The 20061-nt window shown below is 39.7% G+C and overlaps 2 protein-coding genes across 7 annotated transcripts in view; one reads left to right on the top strand and one right to left on the bottom strand.

Moving 5' to 3' along the window:
* Window positions 1–431: 431 nt before the first annotated feature.
* Window positions 432–5797, top strand: cmc2 (C-x(9)-C motif containing 2). 5 transcript variants are annotated; one of them, XM_044137268.1, is made up of 6 exons: window positions 466–583; window positions 665–740; window positions 1773–1841; window positions 2041–2111; window positions 2188–2259; window positions 2354–5797. In XM_044137268.1, the coding sequence occupies exons 2-6, from the start codon at window positions 734–736 to the stop codon at window positions 2432–2434; spliced, it is 300 nt and encodes a 99-aa protein (XP_043993203.1). In that variant the 5' UTR covers window positions 466–583; window positions 665–733; the 3' UTR covers window positions 2435–5797. The 5 variants fall into 5 exon arrangements, with proteins under 5 accessions (XP_043993231.1, XP_043993212.1, XP_043993203.1 ...); XM_044137287.1 differs by lacking the exon at window positions 1773–1841 and having other exon boundaries at window positions 2003–2111; XM_044137260.1 differs by having other exon boundaries at window positions 477–740.
* Window positions 5798–7146: 1349 nt separating this feature from the next.
* LOC122842930 (chromodomain Y-like protein 2) overlaps window positions 7147–20061 on the bottom strand; it is a 38497-nt gene continuing 25582 nt past the window's right edge. For both annotated transcript variants that reach the window (XM_044137239.1, XM_044137247.1), the window contains exons 3-7: window positions 19249–19466; window positions 8947–9119; window positions 8657–8867; window positions 8396–8539; window positions 7147–8302 (exon numbers count right to left, since the gene is read on the bottom strand). In XM_044137239.1, the coding sequence (XP_043993174.1) occupies window positions 8144–8302; window positions 8396–8539; window positions 8657–8867; window positions 8947–9119; window positions 19249–19466 (905 nt within the window). In that variant the 3' untranslated portion in view covers window positions 7147–8143. The remainder of the gene's footprint in view (window positions 8303–8395; window positions 8540–8656; window positions 8868–8946; window positions 9120–19248; window positions 19467–20061) is intronic.

Here is a 20061-nt window from a genome sequence, read left to right as displayed (position 1 = left end):
TTTATTGCAAATAGGCAGACCAATTTTGATTAATTTACATATTTAACTGTCTAAAATCATATTAACAAATTAATATTTTATAATTCAATACAAATATTTTTGCTGATTTATGAATGAAATGAGACCACGCAACATTTCCATAATGTAAAAACTGCTATATTGTTCATTGTTGACTACGTTCATTTGTCCTTTGTTTACTTCATTTTGTAATGTTCGACTTTGTAATAAAGGTTGAAAAATAAAAATAAACAATCTCAAATGCCACAGCAAAATTAAATATTGCTTTTTATCTAAACTTGTACCATAAGAAATGCAAACTCGGATACAAGTAGTAGATAGTTCTCTTGTATGTCCTCCAAACCTTTGAAACAACAAGTCCCGCCTTTTCTTGATAAAACGCACACGATTGGTCAAAATTAAATAAACTCGGACGATGATTCGTTGTTTGCTTTTGTCCCAGTGTTTCTGCCGTAAGTTATGAAAGCGTTGTTAGAATCTCCAATGTCCTACAGTTCCACGTCTTTCAAGGAGATTGTGCTTGTTTTTGTTCTAACGTTGAGAATAGATGCTTAAACGTGACCAGGTATTGCAGCAAGTTACAGATTTGTTGTTTTTGGAGTGTTAATCTATTGTTTAGTGAATGTAAATGTGTGTGTTGCTTTAGCTAAGGCCTATTAGTTAACCTGACATTAGATCGAGGTGTGCAGGGAAAGTTGTCAGATGACACAACTTTATGTCTGGTAAGTTTTATTCATCTGACAGTGATCAGTGTCTTCAAATAGCTTACAAGAGTTACAGCATTCTAGAAACCCTTGGCTCTTCTTCCGGTTCCTTACTACTATAAATCTCTACGATGAATGTAGATGGACAAAATATGTCATCGGTATGTTCTAGGATATATTATAATCTCCAATGGCCTAATAACTGCGCTGCTAGTGAGAATAGAAGTTAAAAGATCAAAACTAACTATTCCTCTGGACAAAGTTACTACTAATAATGTATTTGTATAAGCAACAACTAATGTCAAACATTTCTAGTACTACTTGTAAGTAAGGTGGAATTAGATCTACGATATCCACCATTTAATATCACTATTGTAAAATATGTTTGTCAGATATTTCTATTTTTATTCAATCTTGACATCAATCAACACACCTAAACTGCCTCTTCATAGTGACTGTCATTTTTCTCATGCGTGTGTGATGGACATTCAGCTTCATATTCAGTCCTCTTTCACACCAAAATAAGCCCACTCAGCAGTCTCCCAACATTTCCATGATCATCTTATTCTGTCTGGCTAATTGTAATTTTAGAAAAAAAGCAATTTTAATATGATGGCAAGAAATTTGTTGCTGCCTTCTTATTACTCATTACAGCCCCCTCCCCTAACATTATTCATTTTTACAGCAACCATGCTCCATTTGGAGGTGTGGGTGCTCTTCGTTGCTGAGCCTTATTTCACTGGGAGCTCAGCAAATACTAATTTCTTTGTACGCGTTGCCTGATCCCGGCACTGTTACCTGTTGGTGATGGAATATGATGTGGAAAGCAGCTGAATGGACAAGAGAGTTGCAATAAATAACGTTAAGGGCTGCCAGAAGGTCTGGTTATCATCAGGGTCACATCCGGGCATGCTAAATGGGAAACGGAGGAAAGTCACACTTAATGTGTGTGTTTATTTTGACTAGGATGAGGTGATGTCTCCCATTTCACGTTTGTTTGATGACTTGGTGCATGCAGTGTTGTATGTTCATGTCTTCATGTTTCTTCAGGTAAGTGTCAACAGGCAAAGTCGGTCGTCACAATGACAGATCAAGAAGGAGAGGGATGGGGAGGCATTAGTATCCTTTAGAAGACGTCTAGCAGTACTGTGGTTAATGTCATGCTGGAAACAGCGAGGAGAACCATCCACGCTTCTCCAGAGTATTAACTGGGAAGGTTTTGTGGTGCTTTTCAGATGTGTAGTCTTATCCTTAGCGCCCCCTTTGTTTGTTGTTTTCAGCGTTGCTGCAGTGGTTCCTTAACTCAGAATGCACCCCGACCTTTCACCTCACCTGCACACAGACGAGTGCAATGAACTCATAAGCCTCCTGAGACAGTGCCACAAAGAGGTAAGCCGCTCTCTGCCTTGTTTTCTCATCACCCGTTTCTTACCTAAACCATGTAATCTTTTCATGTCTCCGTCAGCACAATGTCATGAAGTTCTTTGGCACATGTAATGACATGGACCGTGCCATGCGTCACTGTCTGAAGAAAGAGGTGTGTCAGTTTGTTTTTAGTTAATTATGTATCAGTATATAATTTATTTTGCTAATAATTTTTCTCATGTGTCTGTTTCCTCTTCATCTCATAGCGATTGGAAAACCGAGAGCGCAGCAAGAAGCATGCAGAAGAAATGAGGAAGAGGATAAAGGAAGGACCCAAGCAGTTTTAATACATCCACAAATATTGGGACGTTAAAGTGAACAAGAGGCTGTATCCAATGCTCCCATGACTGATTTTCTGTCAACGTAGAGGAACAGTGGTGGTTATGTTTCTTTGCAAATTTGAAGTGTGGTTTATAATATCATTTACAGCTGATCGCATCATCATCCGTTGCAAAACTATGTTGTTATGCCACTGGTTTGGTTTCTTTAATTATAGAGTAAATATTGGAATCTGCTCTGAGAGCAGATACCAAAACATGCAGGTCAGTTGGAGAAAAAAAGTCTAGCTTTTCAGATAAACGCTGTCTTTCTCTCTCTTCTTTAATGTTTAATTGATCTTAGAATTCCTTTTTTTTCTTTTCACATTATTTTTAAGTGATGCTTTCAGTCGTTGTACTTGTTGACTACACCGCTCAGGAATCTCTCTGCGCTGACAAAAGGTGTTTATTATTGTGAAAGTTTGTTGAATGGGAATTTATATTGTTTCCAGATTTTTTGGTTTTAAATAAAAAGTCAAATTCAACATCTCAAAACACACTAAAACAAAGGAATAAGATGCCTAAAGGAAATCAAGTTTCATTTTTACAGAGATAAGGGGATACATGTTAAGGCAGGTTGGAATTTTAAAAATAGTTTCTGTTAAGGGTGGCACTGATAAAAGTCAGGTCTGATATTGACTAAACCTGATAAAATAGGTATGAATAATATAAAATTGTGTATTTATTTGTCATTTCACAGAAAATCAAACCCTGTATTATGTTAAAAATGTGTGACTGAGATGAGAACAGTTGAATTTTAAAAATCCAAACAGATTAAAGGTTACACCACATTCAATTTGGCAGTCAGGGATCAGATAACAGACCAAGTAACATCAAGCTAAACCCATCCACTCCCCACTAAGGGAGGGATTCCCACACGGCTTCCTTGGACTGTGCCTAGGAAAAACCCACAGGATTTTACTCAAGAGATACCTGCAAGGTTAAGTTACTGGTACCTTTTATAGGTTCCATCATAAGTATTGTCCAATCATCCTGGTTCTGGCCCTTTACCTTGAACAAAGCCTCTTGGAAAAGCCTTTGAGCTCGTAGCTTCAGATCTCTGGATTATTCAAGTCGGGTCTTGAGAAAAGAGCAGGTTGGCTTAGGCAGGAGAGTTAAAATGCTTTGCAGTTTTGTGAATAAATGATTGTAAAATGGAGAAAATGACATATTGGAGGAACATGTGCAACAGATATGTTGTGTCCATGCTTTTTGTCTCTTGGCTTTTCCATCTAAAGCACATGTCAGATTTATTTGACCAAAAACAAAAAGCATTTATTTGAAAATTCTTAAAGTACTTGGCCAAGTTTAATCAATGATCCAAATATGCTTTCTGAGTAAAAATACGTTTGTGGTCATATTTGTTAAAAGGTTAAAAATGACCCTGGCAATAAGAGAGAAACATTTTGTAAATTACCCAAAATTTCCAATTTTGAGATTTTATTAGTGAAAATCTAAGTAATAAAGATTTTTGTTTGAAACGTACATGAACGAGGGCCTCATTTGTTTCACTAAATGACCCACAGACCACATTTTGGACTCCGTGCTGTACAGGTTTGACGTCATGCAGAGAGATATGGCCAAAAATAATCATATCTCCGTAGTTCATCTACTCATGAAATATGGAGATTGACTGCAAGGACATGACGTTATGTCCTTGCAGTCCTTGTTTAAAACCTAAAAGGCGGGGCAGGTATTTAAGGAATCTGGTTTGGAAACCTTCACAACATCAGCCAAAGTGGTGCTTCTGATTGGTCCCTCAGGGAGAAAGGGCCTCGGGGCTGGCGCTGTTTTCCTGGAAAGATTGTACCTCCAGGTTGACCTGCGGAACTAAAATACTAAAAGCTGTCACAAAATGACACACAGGCTTATGTGAAGCATTCCAACACACTGCAGTAAATAGTAGAATGGCTAAAAGAAACTGGAGAACAAAAAAAAAAGAAGGGGAGGGGTTGAGTTTTGTTTAACTCACTATCCATAGCAGAAGATGGCAGTAATGTACCAGCAACACATCATGCAACAAAAACTGCTGCATGGAGCTGTAAATATACTGTACTTATTCTGCATTTTAGCACCAAAACTTATGAAATAGTCTGCAAGGCGTGCTTTTAGACAAAGAAATGAAATATGAATGAAACACACCCAAACACACATGGCAAAAAAAAGAAAAAAAAAGAAACAAAAGCAACTCAGACACTTGGTGGGAATATGGTCATTTATGATCAACAATGGGGCAAAAGAAACAAACAATTGTCTTCAGTTATCAAGCAGTTTGAACATGAACATTTAGATCTGAAGTCCTGTTAAAAACGTGTCTAAATGGACAAGTTTGGATACATTTATAAAACAAAATAAATAAAGAAATAAATAGATAAAGCCTCATTTTAGAGAATCAATATGCCAGAAACTCACGAGAATGTAGTGATTTGCATTCTCTGATGTAGTAGTCACAGCATGAGGGTCCTGCTTACTTAATCTCAGAGCTATCATCTTATCATATTCTGTCAACTTATATTTACAGTCACATTTAGTGATTACAAACTCCCAGGAATTACTTGTTAAATTCTGGGAAAATGTCATTGTTCTGTGATGTTCCTCGCTTTGATTAAAAATTTAAATTCAGCTTTTGTCATTTGGTTAAAAAACAAAACTAAACTAAAACAACAACAACAAAAAAAAACTTATGAAATTTTGCATAATTCCCTTCAATCCATAACCAAAACACAAAACCAGTTTTATGTCATTAGATAACACAGTTTTATGTTTAAAATCCAACAAACCTCATTTTCTCAAGCTGTCCTCATCCATACGTCTCAGCAAAACACAAAATATGAGAAATTGACTTTCTTCTGATCAATTACAATAAAAATAATCAAGACAAAAACTTTTTTAAAATCAGTTTTTACTCTGAATTTGTCTAAGGGTCAGGGGGCGTATAAGTTAGGCCAAGACGGATGAAAAGTGCCGCAGTGCTACTGAAAGCAAAGGGAAGCCACATGACACTTCACCACCTTAATTATTATTATCTAAAATAAATACAAAAATAATTACAATGCTACAAAAACATACCCTGAAGTACGTACAATACGATATATTACATGCAAATACCTCTTCACTGTAAAATTATTAACATCTCTTACTAAACGACTTGCACAGACCTACATACATATACACTTTGGTAAAGCAAAAATAGATCCCTTAATATAATACAGTTTGCAAAATATCAGATTCAATGAAATCCTCCATTGTTACATGCAGATCAGGACCAGGCTGGCTCAAGTGACAAATGTTGAATTTTGACATTTTTACTGACATCCTAAGACAAAGCTTTTTTTTTTTTTAATTTATTTATTTCTTTTTTTGTTATCATTTTCTATTTTATGTTTTTTTACATTTTTAGTCATCCTAAAAAAATACTTTAGTTATTGAGTGTCAAGCAATTAAAAACCTTTCACATCTCCCCATTAACCCAACACTATTTATCTTTACTGATAATTCTAACACCACAAACAATTTATTGGAGTATGATGCGATAAGTGCAGCTAAAGGGGAATTGGACAAATTAGTGTTATTTATCGTTACTTTTTCAGATTCACCAAAATTTGGTAGATGTCATTTCAAACAATTATAACTTAGATATCTCATGATTATGCAATCTGAAAAGAAGAAAGAAGACATGTTGACTAAAGATTACTTTGCACAACTAAACTCATTTATACCTGAGGCAGGATTAAATTTCAAGTAATGTTTTAATTTGACCAAGTTTCTTCTGATTGGAAGTAATCTTTGAGAAAGTCTGTGGAGCAGTGACGTGCGGTCAGGGGAGGCAGGTGAGGCAGTGCCTCACCAGCCATCATGGAAAGAAAGAAAATATATAATCATAAAGTAATTTAAATTGTTATATTCATCCGGTGGTTTGTACTAAAAAATATTTATTTTTCATGTAGCTTCACCAATTTCGATTTTTATTTGTTCAAAATCGCTGAATTTTCTTATTTTCCCATTCAAATGCTTGGAAGCGATGCCGGTGAGGCAGCAGCGAGCTCTGCCTCACCTTGGATTGCGCAACCCCTGGCTCTGCGCTGGCTGCTAAGCGGAGAGAGCATGTTGCTGTACGGCGTCAATAAAATGGTTTAAACAAATTTAATATGTGAACTTATTTCCAATAATTTAGCTTATGTATATAATGTACAGTGCTTTTTGTCACCAACTGTGTTTGTGTAACGTGTTTCGTGTAATGAGCGATTATAAACGGCAGAGAACAGGTTCGAGGTGAGGCAGGCAGTTCTCTTGCCTCATGGCAGGGGGCGCTCAAGATCCCAGACGTTCGTCTTGTTCACTCCTCAACTGCCGAGTAAGTGACAGCGAGCTAGGCTAAACGATTCGGGAAGCAAGTCAAGTGCAGCGATAGATTATAATAGAGATAGTGATTTTTTTCCTCTCGCTTATCCCGACTTTCGACATGGATAACTACATTACAACACTAAAAAAGTTTTCTCAAGTGGACTTTCAATCGAAGCAGGAGATAATATGTGTGTTTTGTGAGCTACAGTTTGTATGTGTAAGGATGCAGAAGTGAAACATAACCTGTAAACTGCTGTCAATCTATGCATCAAATCTGATTCTGATGACGTCAGTGCCTCACCAGCTATGAACCTCACCGCACGTCACTGCTGTGGAGGGCGCTAAGGAGAAGGGCACAGATGGGATGGAGTCTTTCCAACTTCAGTCTTGCAGCTCATCACAAGAAAAATTTGTTAAAATACCAGTGAAAACATAAAAAAAATATTAATAATAATTTAAAAAAAAGCTGGTCAGCAGTTAAAAGAAGAATTTAATTGATGCAATACCAAATAACATTTTGCTGTTTGAAAATGGTCTAAGTTAAACTGGATTGTGCTGTTTTTTTTTTTTTGTTAAAAAATAAATAAATGCATGCTTCCATTTGCCTGGTTGAATAAAAATAACTTTAACTCAAAATTTCTGAGCGGTATGAATCATTGTGGTCTATTTGCTGATACTTATACATGTCCACATTTAGGTCATTAGGCATCTTTTAATGATTTTTATCAAATTGTGGTACTTCTTGACCTCTACTCTTGAACAATCCCTCGGACTGATTTACTAGCAGCAGTAGGTTTTTTTTAGTTTTTTTTTTTTAGATTTTATACATGGGAGTGAATGTGAAAGTGCATGTCAAAAACTAAACAGACTGCTTCACCAGACTTTGGTTTACCCTTCAGCTCAAGACATAAGTGAGCATAATAAAACCCCCCAAAAATGCAGCTCAAATACAGGAAACAGCTAATTTATACATCTGAAATAAATATATGAATATATTAACAACATATATGATTTCTTTATCATCTGCAGTGAGATTACTCGGCGACAGTTCCTCTGCTTCTAAGTGATGTACACCCGGCCCCGACTCCTACATAAAGAACATGGACGTTATTACACAGTGGGTCCAAAGAGAAGCCCTAGTACAAAAAATGATGATGATGGGATTTATTTTGTTTTTAGAGAGACAAGTAGACAAAAGTCCAGACACTCTTCTCCGATGGAGTGAATCAAAGAGCTTCAGTAGCGTTGGAAATCCCAGCATCCTCTTCTCGATCATCCCTGCTCAGGCAGCCTCAGACCCAAGTCAACCGGATTCGTCCATCAGACTCTGCATGGTTACTTTTCACTGGTCTTATTGTGCACGTAGCTGAAGAGCGCCTCCAGTCCTTTGGTTGAACACCACAGCTGCTTCAGCATCTGACACTCTTTCTCATTCACTTCTTCTAGCACTGAGATGAGGATGCTTCTCACCAAGCATTTAGACTCTTCTAAAACCTTTGGGAACAAACAGAAAAGCAATAGGATGCTAATTAGGGTTATGTATCACAAATAGGTTACTCTTACAAGTTTTTCTACTTATAGCCTTACCAAAGCATTGCATGATGCCATTTCCTTAACGCGCAGCATCACCTCTTGGTTAAATGTGGTTGGCCAGAAAACCTGTGATACCAGACCTCGACTGCATGCTTCTTGTGCTGTGAGTTTCCTTCCACAGAACAGCATCTCATTGGCCTGCAGTTAGAGGATGGTTTTTTTTTCAGTGCGTCAAGCAATCCTTACACTTATCAAAATGAGCTAATCATGTGGTTTATTTAAATAAAAACAGACCGAATAGAAGCCAAGACCCACCAAAGCTACACCCAGAATCTGAGGAAAGGTGTAAGAGGAGCATCCAGAGGGGGTGAGGTGGAGGGCTGCACATGGTGTTTGGAACCACGCTCTCTCACTAGCCCACACTACGTCACACAAAGGCAGGATGGATGCCCCCAAGCCCAAAGCGGGCCCATTTATTGCCACAACAATCGGCTTCTTGAAGTGGATAAACGCCAACACAAAGTCCCTAAAGGCGTATCAGAGAGATGAGTGCAGATTCTGTCCACAACTAGTGCATATCATGAAAGATTGAGGTACTGTCTTACCGTACGGCTTCGGCGATTCGGCTGCTCTCTTTTCTGCGGTCGGTGGACAAACGCCCTATGAGGTAGGAGGGCTCCAGGCCACTGCAGAAAACTGTCCCCACAGAGCTGAGGAGTAACAGCTTACTGTCGTCAGCAGCAGCATTCCCCAAAGCTCGACAGACTTCCTTCATGATCTGTAGAAACAGATGGAAAGGTGTCAAATCTTGTCGGGCAGGAGTCTGATTTGTTCAAGTAGTGAGCAACATGAAGCGACTCACTTCAAATTTTTTTTTTTTTTTTTGTAGAGGTGTAAGCAAACAGACAAGTGAGAAATGTTTACAATATCGGCAGACAAACTTCACAAGCTGATAGCAGGCTGATCCCATCGTGTTTTGCTTATTTAAATGAGGACAACAAATGTATTAGAATTCAATTTAAAGGGCAGGAAATGTTTGGTGTGAACATGAAGTGAATAAATTCTTCCTCAGTCATAAATAATAACTTTAAATCAGATGTGCACCAGAAGATCTTACAAAAATGGACTCCTTTTAGAAAATATAAGAAAAGGCGGGGGGGAGGGGGAGGAAATAAAATAAAATTGGAACATAAAACTGTGTCACAGACAATTTGACACAGGACTCCCAAATCCTGTCAGGACAAAGTTGTCTGGTCCTGGAAATGGTCCACCTTTATGTAGCCAGAGTTCAGACACCGAAGCTAAAGATTTGCCACAGGTCCAATAAAAGCTACGACAGTCGACCTGTTGATGTTCCACAGCTCTGCTGCAAGTAGGAAAATATTTCTCACCAGTTTGCATTACTTCATCTTAGTCTTCACGACAAGTCCGCTCTCTGTAGCAACATAAAGATGAAGTAATGCATTGCTTGACTTAAATCAGTGGGCGACTTCAAAGCCATTACGGTATCTTTCAAAAGCGTTGACACAAGGAACTTTTTTTCATTATGTCACCCAACAACAAACTCGAGTGCAATTCATAAGCATTTAATCTGATAAACCAAAATGATGTGGTACATCATGTGGAAGTGAAATTATTATTTTACATGGTTTAAATTTTCGTACTGAAAAGTGTGCATTTGATTTCAGCCCCACTTACTCTGACACCTTTACATAAAAATCCACAAAGCATTGATGTGTTAGGTGAATGGCCAAGTCAAAGTGACCTAAATCCAATTGCAAATCTGTAGTGACTTTAAAATGGATGTGCATCAATGATCTTCATCCAATAGTTTGAGCTTCTCTGCAAAGAGGAACTGGAAATAAGATCTTGTGATGTGCAAAGCTTAAGAGACATAAACCAAAATGCTGAAAACTGTAACTGAAAGAAAGGTGGAGACTAAGTACAACTCTTTATTTTTTTAATGTAAAACTTCAGACGGTGCTGTGCTGACATGTATTTGTTTGTGGTCATAAATTGACAAAGTTCAGGGGGTGTGAATACTTTTGTAAGACACTGTGTAGGCGTTTATGTGATTTGGGCCTGTGATAAGAGTTCAGGCCAGCATATTAGGATCTGAATGCAGTTTCTGCTGTGATCTTCAAGTATACCTTTTGTAACAGTTATACTGCTTAGTTCCTTGTTATGAATAGGTATCACCACAAGGGGGCGCCTATTCCCTTTTCTTTGGTTGTAAGAGTGACAGAGTAAGAACTAGTCTCCTACGTGTACGTAGAGATTATGAGTGACAATAAAGAAGAGGTGTGGAAAACTTTAACAGTGCGTCGTGGCTAACCCCATTACTAACTCCTCCAGTCTCCCACCGCACCGTCACAATTGAGACCTTTTCCCTCCTGGATACCGATTCAGCTTTGGACTAGAGGTGATTGCTAACGAGTTCCTTGTGGATGTCTGTTTCACGGGGTGGATACAGTTTCTGAGCGGAATACGTCGTGATCAGTGTTAAAGTTTGCTGGAAGCGTTCATTGCCCGCATATCGCTGGACGTCGTGATGAGCTGTCCCGGTCGGATTTAATTCCTGAGAGCTCTGCGCCTGCTAGTCTGCTGAAGAGGTTATGTTTAAACGACATGACCAACGCATGTTAACTAAATGAACTCACAATTGCTAAGGACTGAGTGAGTTCACATTTTTGGGTTATCGCATCACACCTGCAGGCATAAAACCTGACCATGATAAAATCAAAGCTGTCATTGATTTCCAGCCACCATCCACAGTGAAACAGGTCAGACAGTTCCTGGGACTGACTGGTTATTATCGGCGCTTTGTCAAGGATTATGCCCGGCACGCTGACCCACTCCATAAGCTCACACAGAAAGACACTGTTTTTCACTGGGATGACAAATGTCAGCAAGCCATGAATGTTTTGAAAGACCGAATCACATCAGCCCCTGTGTTAAGATTCCCAGACTTTGCTAGGCCCTTCTATGTTCATGTTGATGCCTGTGATCTAGGACTGGGCGCTGCTTTGATGCAAAAAGATGAAGAAGGCCGAGATATTGTGGTCTCGTATGCGAGTCTATCTCAACACAAGGCTGAAAAACCATACTCAACCCCTGAAAAGAATGTTTGGCCGTCATTTGGGCTCTGGAACACTTCAGGCCATATGTTGAGGGCCTTCACGTGACTGTTTTCACAGACCACAACAGCCTTAGGTGGCTTATGTCTCGCCCAAACCCCTCTGGCCGGCTGGCTAGATGGTCTTTGAGACTGCAAGACTTTGACTTTTCAATCGTCCACAAGCCAGGACAACACAATGCAGTTCCTGATGCTCTTTCCAGGAATCCCCTGCCAAATCAAAGTGACATGCCCACTGATATCCTGCCAGAACATGCTGTTATAGGCAGTTTGGACCTCCGTTCCTTGCCCCCAGTGTTATTGTCGGATCGTTCGCACATGAGGCAGCTGCAAATGGACGACCCTGTGACGGGTCCACTCCTCAGAGACATTGAATCAGACTCATCGGTTCAAATGGACAGTGAATGCCAAGAACAATATACTGTCTATGACAGTTTGCTGTATTACAGGGACCGAAAGCCTGTATGCAGTTTACATCCATTAAAAGAACTTAAACTTTTTGCCCCAACATCTCTTCGTGGCACCCTGCTGAGCTATTACCATGACCACCCCACTGCTGGCCATCTCGGTGTTTCCAAAACACTAATGAGACTACGACACAGGTTCTTTTGGCCTGGCATGGCAGGTGATGTCAAACGCTATGTCACTTCTTGCTCGGTCTGCCAACTCACAAAACCAAGTCAACAAAAGCAAGCTGGTCTCATGGTCCCTATTGTGCCCAAGAAACCCTGGGAATACACAGGAGTGGACTTTGTGGGTCCCTTGCCCCGTACTCAGTCAGGAAATGCTTATTTGCTGGTGTTTGTGGACTATTTTTCTAAGTGGATTGAGGTGTGTGCAGTTAGAGAGGCCACAGCTCGGGTTGCAGCTAGCAAGTTCTTGAGTGAAATATTTGCTAGGCATGGTAGCCCCACCTATCTCATTTCGGACAGAGGCTCTCCTTTTGTTAGTGAGCTGTTTGAACACACTGTGTCAGCTCTAGGCTCAACACACAGACTTACTACAGCCTATCACCCGCAAACAAATGCGACAGAGCGTGTGAACAGGACACTTAAAACAGCTATCCGTGCCTATGTGAATGACAAACACACCGCTTGGGACAGGTTTCTCCCACAAATCTGTTTTGCACTTCGCACAGCCCCGCATGACAGCACGGGTCTTAGCCCATCCATGATGTTGTATGGTCGTGAGCTGGACACGCCTCTCGACCTAATCATTCAACCAAGCGCTGATGGACTGGATGATCCAGATGTGCAATATCCAGAGACTCTGAGAGCCACCCTCAGGGATGCTCATCACCACGCCAGGGCTGCGCTAGATCTCAGCCACAAAAGACAGAAACACTACTACGACTTGAGACGTCGCCATTCTGCTTTTGGGATTGGTGATCTTGTTCGAGTGAAGTCTCACCCAAGATCGGATGCTTTGGCTAATTTTACAGCTAAACTGGCACCGCTGTTCAAAGGCCCCTTCCGTGTCAGTCAGAAACTCAGCGACGTGAACTACAGACTGATTGATGTTGAAACTGGAGCCGATGCTGGAGTTTTCCATGTTGTGAACATGCAACCTTTCCATACTTGGGACTCTGCCAGCTGCAAAAAGACTGCCAGTGCAGCTGCACAGGTGGATCACATGGACGATGACCTTGAGGACGGTTCCCCTCAGACTGACGCCATCCTTGACCTCCCTCCAGGTGATGTGTTTTGTGATGTGCCGAATGATATTCGCTACTCACAGGAGCCTCAAGGGGTCGGTGAGACCCACGCTGATGAGACTGAGTCTGGCCAAGCTTCAGGATGTGATGGACATTACAATCTGAGAGCCCGACGTCATCCCAGGATCACGACTGGTTGGTCAGATCATAAATGGACAAATATCTACCATACTGACAGGCTTGATAGGATGTAAGGTTATATTTGTTCAGGTTAATGCATGCCTGTGATTTTCGGTTAGATGTGTTATGTTGGAATTTTTGCTGCAAACCATAAGAAGAGAAATTCTGATGCTTTGGGATGATGTTGGTTTTGTTGTCAACCGTAGTCACATAGGAAGAATTTTGTTTGTCCCTTAATTGTTCTTTAGAAGGGTTATGTTCATAAAAAAAAAAAAAAAAAAGAAGAATTCCACACTGATTTTATGTTTGGTTTTTGGAACCTGAGCTGACTTTGTGTTATGGTTATCCACGGATATGTATACCGGTGTGATTTTATACCTGTCCCATGTGTAACTGCAGTTTTACGGCTATGTGTTGCTTTGTTAAATTCTGTACTGGTGTCTATAGTCGTGTGCGGCTGAGGACAGCCTTTGTTTACCTGGGGGGCATATGTAACAGTTATACTGCTTAGTTCCTTGTTATGAATAGGTATCACCACAAGGGGGCGCCTATTCCCTTTTCTTTGGTTGTAAGAGTGACAGAGTAAGAACTAGTCTCCTACGTGTACGTAGAGATTATGAGTGACAATAAAGAAGAGGTGTGGAAAACTTTAACAGTGCGTCGTGGCTAACCCCATTACTAACTCCTCCAGTCTCCCACCGCACCGTCACACTTTCATTTACAGTTGAATCACATTTCACTTCATCTCAACAGTTGAGTGATTTTTTTTTTTTTCCGTAAAAAAAATCTGAGACCGAAAAAGACTTTACTTGTAGCTCTGAATATTCTCCCAGGATGGAGTGAGAGTAAAATATTTACATGCCAAGTTGTTCAGCATCTCATTTGTTTGACAGCCTCGTTGCTAACAGCTGCCGACTTTACCATATCAACATCACAACTCATTTGTTTTGTACCGTAGCTTAAGCAAACTACATCCCTACTTATCACGAACACATAAAATAAAACAATAGATCTTTCATGCCTCTAATTTGTAGTTTAAAAACGGTAAAAATAGGCACCAGAAATCATTTAAAATGAGAATAGAAGTATTTGTATCAACTAGTATGTTTTGGCGTTTGCCTCATGCAATGAAGACCAGAGTGGGCTGACACTGGTTCCCTAGAAACTGCTGCCCCCACCCACTTTACCGTCTACAGTCAATCAGCATTCTGATAATGCGTTTTAATCAGATTATCACCCTTGACCTATATTAAATATCCAACCTCAAATTGCACTTAATTCTCCATGTCTCATCAAGCGTATAATCTGTCCTGTCCAACTGATCACGGCCTCAGTCTGAGCTTATATTTCCCCTATGTTGCAGGGATGAAAGCCTTTTTACAGACAATGTGAAGAGCTGTCCCTCTTGATAGACACATCGAGAGTCTGATGAATGTAGATTGATGGTTTGTAAAACAACTCGGGTTACAGAAGAGGCTTTATGTTCAGCAATAACATAAGTTTACAGGAAATTAATCTGATTCAATGTGATGCCTGCTGGAGTGATAGAAAAACAGCTGCTTTTCTCTGTTCCATAACAAATGATGGCGTTTTAGCGAGACAAATTAAAACCCAGCTCACAAACATGAAGCAAAGACGAACAGATGCTGGATCAGCTCTGTGTGAAAGACGGAAGAGGGCTGTCGAAGTGACATTCAAGTGCAGCCAGGAGACATCTTGAGGGTGTTTGGAAACAAACAAATATGGCACCAGTTCAGAAACTATGAACAACGGCTTCCTGGAAGTGAAAACGCAGGGATACAGTATGCATATCCCAAACAATCATCTAGTCTCTGCTGCTTTAGACTTTGCATTTCATCACCATCAGTAAGGGAAAGTCTTTTATTTTCTCTCTTTTACTTTCGAAATAACTGATAAGTGGACGCTCATGACTCTGACCTGACATTAGGAAGGGTAAAACAACAACAACAACAAAAAAAAAAAACAGAAAAGATTGCTATACTTACAAAAACAAATGATAATAATAATAACCACAAAGTATCTATTAGGTTTCAGACCCCCCACACACACACACCTCCTTGGTGATCATTTAAGATGGCAATGGGGAATGCAGCATGCAGCCAAATTGCCAGCAACCACTGCCAAAGCAACTGAAGAGCTTTTCAAAGTGAATAGATGAAATATCAAAGATTGGAAATACTTCCACTGCCTGAAGGACTTTCATAAAAGACTCTAACCAAGCATTTAGCCCTAATGGTGCTGCAGCAGCTCTGAGTTTTTCTCTGTGTGTGTGCCTGTGGACAGGGTATGTTTTATTGAATAGACACAGGTGAATTTTACAAAACATATTGTAAAATATGGTGTAGAAAAGGCTACCAGATCTATCGCTTTGAGGTTATCTTAAAAAGATGTCTCAAAATATTAGTTTACAAAAAAAAACACTACTTGAAACTAACTACTACTACAATTGCTACTAATAAAGCACTCATTGTGCACCTTTCCAAACAGAAGTCGCAAAGTGCTACACAAGATTTTAAATAATTAAGAGGACAAACAAGTAAAAGCAGGAATATGTTAATAAAACATGAATAAAAACTCAAATTAAACTTGCAATCAAAATAAAATCTCGGAAAAGCAAAAATTCTTAGAACACACGTAAAAGATAGCTTATATGAGGCATGGGATACCTGCATATAAACTATGTTTTTAGAAGACTTTTTGAACATAAACATGAGTTTGCATGTTGGGGAATCAATTCCTTGACCGAAAAACCTCAATCTCAGCTGAATGTGTGGTTCGGCCTGGAGAGTTTTGGCTGAGGAGCTGACCTTTCAGCCAGGTGGGAAACAGGTCTGGAGATTTGAGATGCACTTCAAAGGAGGTCCAGAGTAGTTGTTGATGGTCTTCTAGTAATGTGGTCTCCTTTTTAGGTTTTGGAAAGAAGTCTGGCTGCTGCCTTTTGATCTATCTGCAGTGAGCATAAGCTTTCTTGGCTCAGATAAAGATATGATGAGTCACAACAGTCTAATTTTGCATGAATCACTATCTCAAGATACAGTACATTTTTTGATTAACTTGAACTGACCTTCCTCAGACTCAAAAGCTGCATTAAAATAATGATAAAAAAATCCTAAACAGACATGCTTGCTTAAGATAAAGTGATTATTGGAAAAGAAATTAAAAGGATAGGTCCAACTTTACAGCTAAGAAGGTCAGACGTGTCCGATCAATAGGAGCGATTGGAAAATTCAGTCCCAGTCAGCATTTGATATCTTGTAGCTTGTATGTAAAATTGAGTTTAGAAGGGAATAAATAGATGTGCAGATGCATAAGAGGGGAAATGAATGCTATGTTTACAGATGACAGTGGATCCCTGATGTACTCCAAAGATCATTTTGATTGAGGATGACAGACTTGCCAACAATCACAGTATCTTATCTATCCTGCAAGTAATAGTCAAACTGCCTTAAAACCTTACCAGAAAGGATTTTAAAAGCAATGATTTCTACAGCAGCACAGAAAATAGGAATGCTGTGACGTATTAGCTTCTGTAACAGGAGAAAGGTACTATACTTAAGGCCTCAGAAAGATTTCCCTCCTCTAAAGCAGTGCTTGGAAAAATGTACCGGGATAAATTTCCGGATTTTCTAAAGTGAACCCATTCAGCAAGCACATCCAGAGATCGTCTTGTCTCTGCAGCTTCAAAGAACGAGAGGCACAAAAGGACGTATCAGAGCTGTTTGATAAGCCCACATCTTATGGGCTTACTGTCACACATGAAAGTACGCGCACACATAAACACAGCCTCACTTAGGCCACTTGAGTGCCTGTGAGGTACAGGCTGCCTTGCCCACAATGCTGCATCAAAGCGAGAACAGTCCTGTGTGAAGACTCAGAGTAACATGTGAGCAGCAGAAAAATCTGTTTGCTCAGAGTTATCAGGCTGAGGTGGATGACTGCGATCCACCCCATCATCTCTGCCCAACCGTGAGCTGTAGAACCACAAATTAAAGCAATGCTGAAAATGAAAAGAACGAGATAAAGGCTCAAAATAGACAAACTTGTATGTGTAAACTTTTGCCGTAAACGTTTCCCAAAATCAAAAACCCACAACAACTTAAGAGTTGCTGGCATGTAAGCTAGAAAACAAGTAACTAAATCAATCCACAGAAAATGTAGCACTTTCTTGCTGACTGATTGTGGAAATAAGCATCCAATCTCATATTGGTGGAATCCTGCAGGCAGCCAGTTTACAACGCATGAAGCAGCAGAGAAGAAAGCCATTACCTGACATCCTGAACTGACACTCATTCTTTTTTATTTTTTTTATTTTCCTTTCACCGCCACTGACAATTCAGTTTGTAGAAATGAATGCCGTTTCATCGAGAGAATTTATCCTCAGTGCAACTTCCGTGTTCAGACGCTGCGCTGAGGATAAATCATTTCTTTCTTTGACACCAGATTGAGTCAGGGAGCAACCTCTGGAGGCAGGTTGTACTATTCAAATTGTCGCTCCAGGTTGATTTTGTGAAGGGAGTTTAACTGACGTAGCGTCAGCAGGTGATCGAGGAGACTATGAAAATACCAGCGAACGCAGCTTGGTGCAGATTTTGCATCTTTTATGCCTGTAGAGAGAACACAGCTGGTACACCAGACCTAATCAGAAAGGCTTCTAAAAATAGGGAGACCCCGCTACCAGTGGGTGCAATGCATTCAGTCTTTGCCAAAAAAAATATTTGTTGCTTTTAATGATGCTCCTCCTGCAACATATACATCTTTGTAATCAGAGTGGTCCTCTTGGAAATACTTGAATGTTGTGCAGCATTGATGGTGCTACAGAAAGATCTGTTGAAACACTGGAAATCTTCTTTAGGCTCTGCACTTCTCTCAAAAGGCAATTACAAGCTTCTTTCCTCTTTGAATCGCCAGCATAATCTTTTCACTTGTTCAAGTATCATCTTGCCTCTGTGAAAACAGATGGCTGAACTCTGGATTAAATGGCCTGTGGCCCTCACAGCAAACTTTTCAAAGCTGGCTTTGGCAGGAGGCAGAAGACATTTTCCCCAGAAGTACGCTAATGGCAGCTTTGTGCAGCTGACACCATCACGCCGGGCAGATGTCAAACAAAACTGCTGTTCCTCGATCTGGCACCTAAAAAGCTCAGTTGGAATGGTTACGGTATCTTGCAAAATAACTTACATTCCTTAGATTTACAGATGCTCCCACCTCAGCTGTGCATCTCTGTAACTACTTGAAAGTCATGTAGGTGGTCACGTCTTAAGGATTTTCACAGTTTAAATGACTTTCCAACTTTATTCCTGACTTGTCTGATGTGTTCTGTGGTATTCTCTATGCTTTTGTTCATGAATTTTCTCTGGCGAAGATCTGAGGTCTGGAGAGAACAACTGAATTCATACTGACTTCAAGAAAGTGATTGATTGGACTAGGTTTTATTTAGGGAATGCTATCGGAGCAAAAAGTGTGGTGCAACTGCACCACACTTTTTAGAAATGTACATGCAAAAGGAGTAGCTTTCTGCTATTTCACAGAAATGCACTACTTTGTGTAGGCCTACCCAGTAAATTTTAAATGAAATACACTGAAGTTTATGGATGCAATGTGGCGAAATGTGGAAAAAAAATTAAACACATAGAAATCCGTTTTGTAATATATGGCACTAATTAGCTTTTCTACACATTTCTTATTTTTACTGCAATTCTCTGTTTCAATATCCTTGAATGACCTTACGTAGGAATGGTGCTGTAGAAATAAGCTCACATCACAGCACAGCTATTATTCCTAAATGCAACCTAATACTAAACGTGAGGCATTTAAAAGTTGCCTTGAACTTCATTTACCAATACAACAGTGAACAATACCCCCAAGAGGGACAAGACAAATGAAAAGGAAGAAAGTGTTGGCAGGTTTTCCTCTCACCTCTGGCGTTAGAGCATTGTTGTCTGTGGTTTGGCTGGAGAGCAGGACATGCGTAAAGCCCTCCTCCTTCCTGACCACAATGTCTCTGAATCGACAGTTGCTCTCGTTCTGTCGCACGTTATACCTGAGCCGCTTGTCAAACACGTAGCCTTTCTCCTCCGCCAACTTCCTCTTTACGGAGCTGTGCAGATGCATCTTCCCGTTGGCGAGAGAGGAGCCTGAATGAGGAATGACAGAAAAGACCCTTTTTATTTCTTTCTGAGGGAGTTCGTATTTGACAACTTATGATTAAACTCCATTTGCTCTTTCTGCAGCTCAGTGTGTTGTCAGCTCTTTTCATGTGATTTGTGTCAAACACGTTCAAATTGGTGGGGAAAAAAAATTGTAAAATGACTGCAGTTTACAGAATAATTTTTGTTGTAACAAAAAAAAAATCACTTGCACATCTATGCTCGAGCAGAAATTGGCTTTGTGTTCAGAATTTTTATTTTTTTAAATAATCATTGACTTTCATTTTCACTTAAACTGGAAGTCAGTGATTATTATCTAAACTCACAGTCTTAAGGAGAAAAATTATGACCTTTTTTTTTTTTCCTACAGAACTTTACTTAACCCTGTGTTGTGTTTGTCTCTTAGACAAGAAAGTGAAGGAGCCTTGCTGTGAATAACTGTCTTTTCATGACATGTATTTTACTTCTGGATCAGCCTCTATATATTTAGCTGTGTTTCTCCTAGATGAAACCACAAAAAGAGCTACTCTTGCTTTAAACGTATGTCTTTGACATATAAACTGTCACTACTTGCACACTCACA

The sequence above is a fragment of the Gambusia affinis genome, linkage group LG02, assembly GCF_019740435.1.
Source record: "Gambusia affinis linkage group LG02, SWU_Gaff_1.0, whole genome shotgun sequence".
Lineage (NCBI taxonomy): Eukaryota > Metazoa > Chordata > Actinopteri > Cyprinodontiformes > Poeciliidae > Gambusia > Gambusia affinis.
The sequence above is the reverse complement of the archived record's forward strand: the minus strand, read 5'-3'. Positions and strand labels throughout refer to the sequence as shown.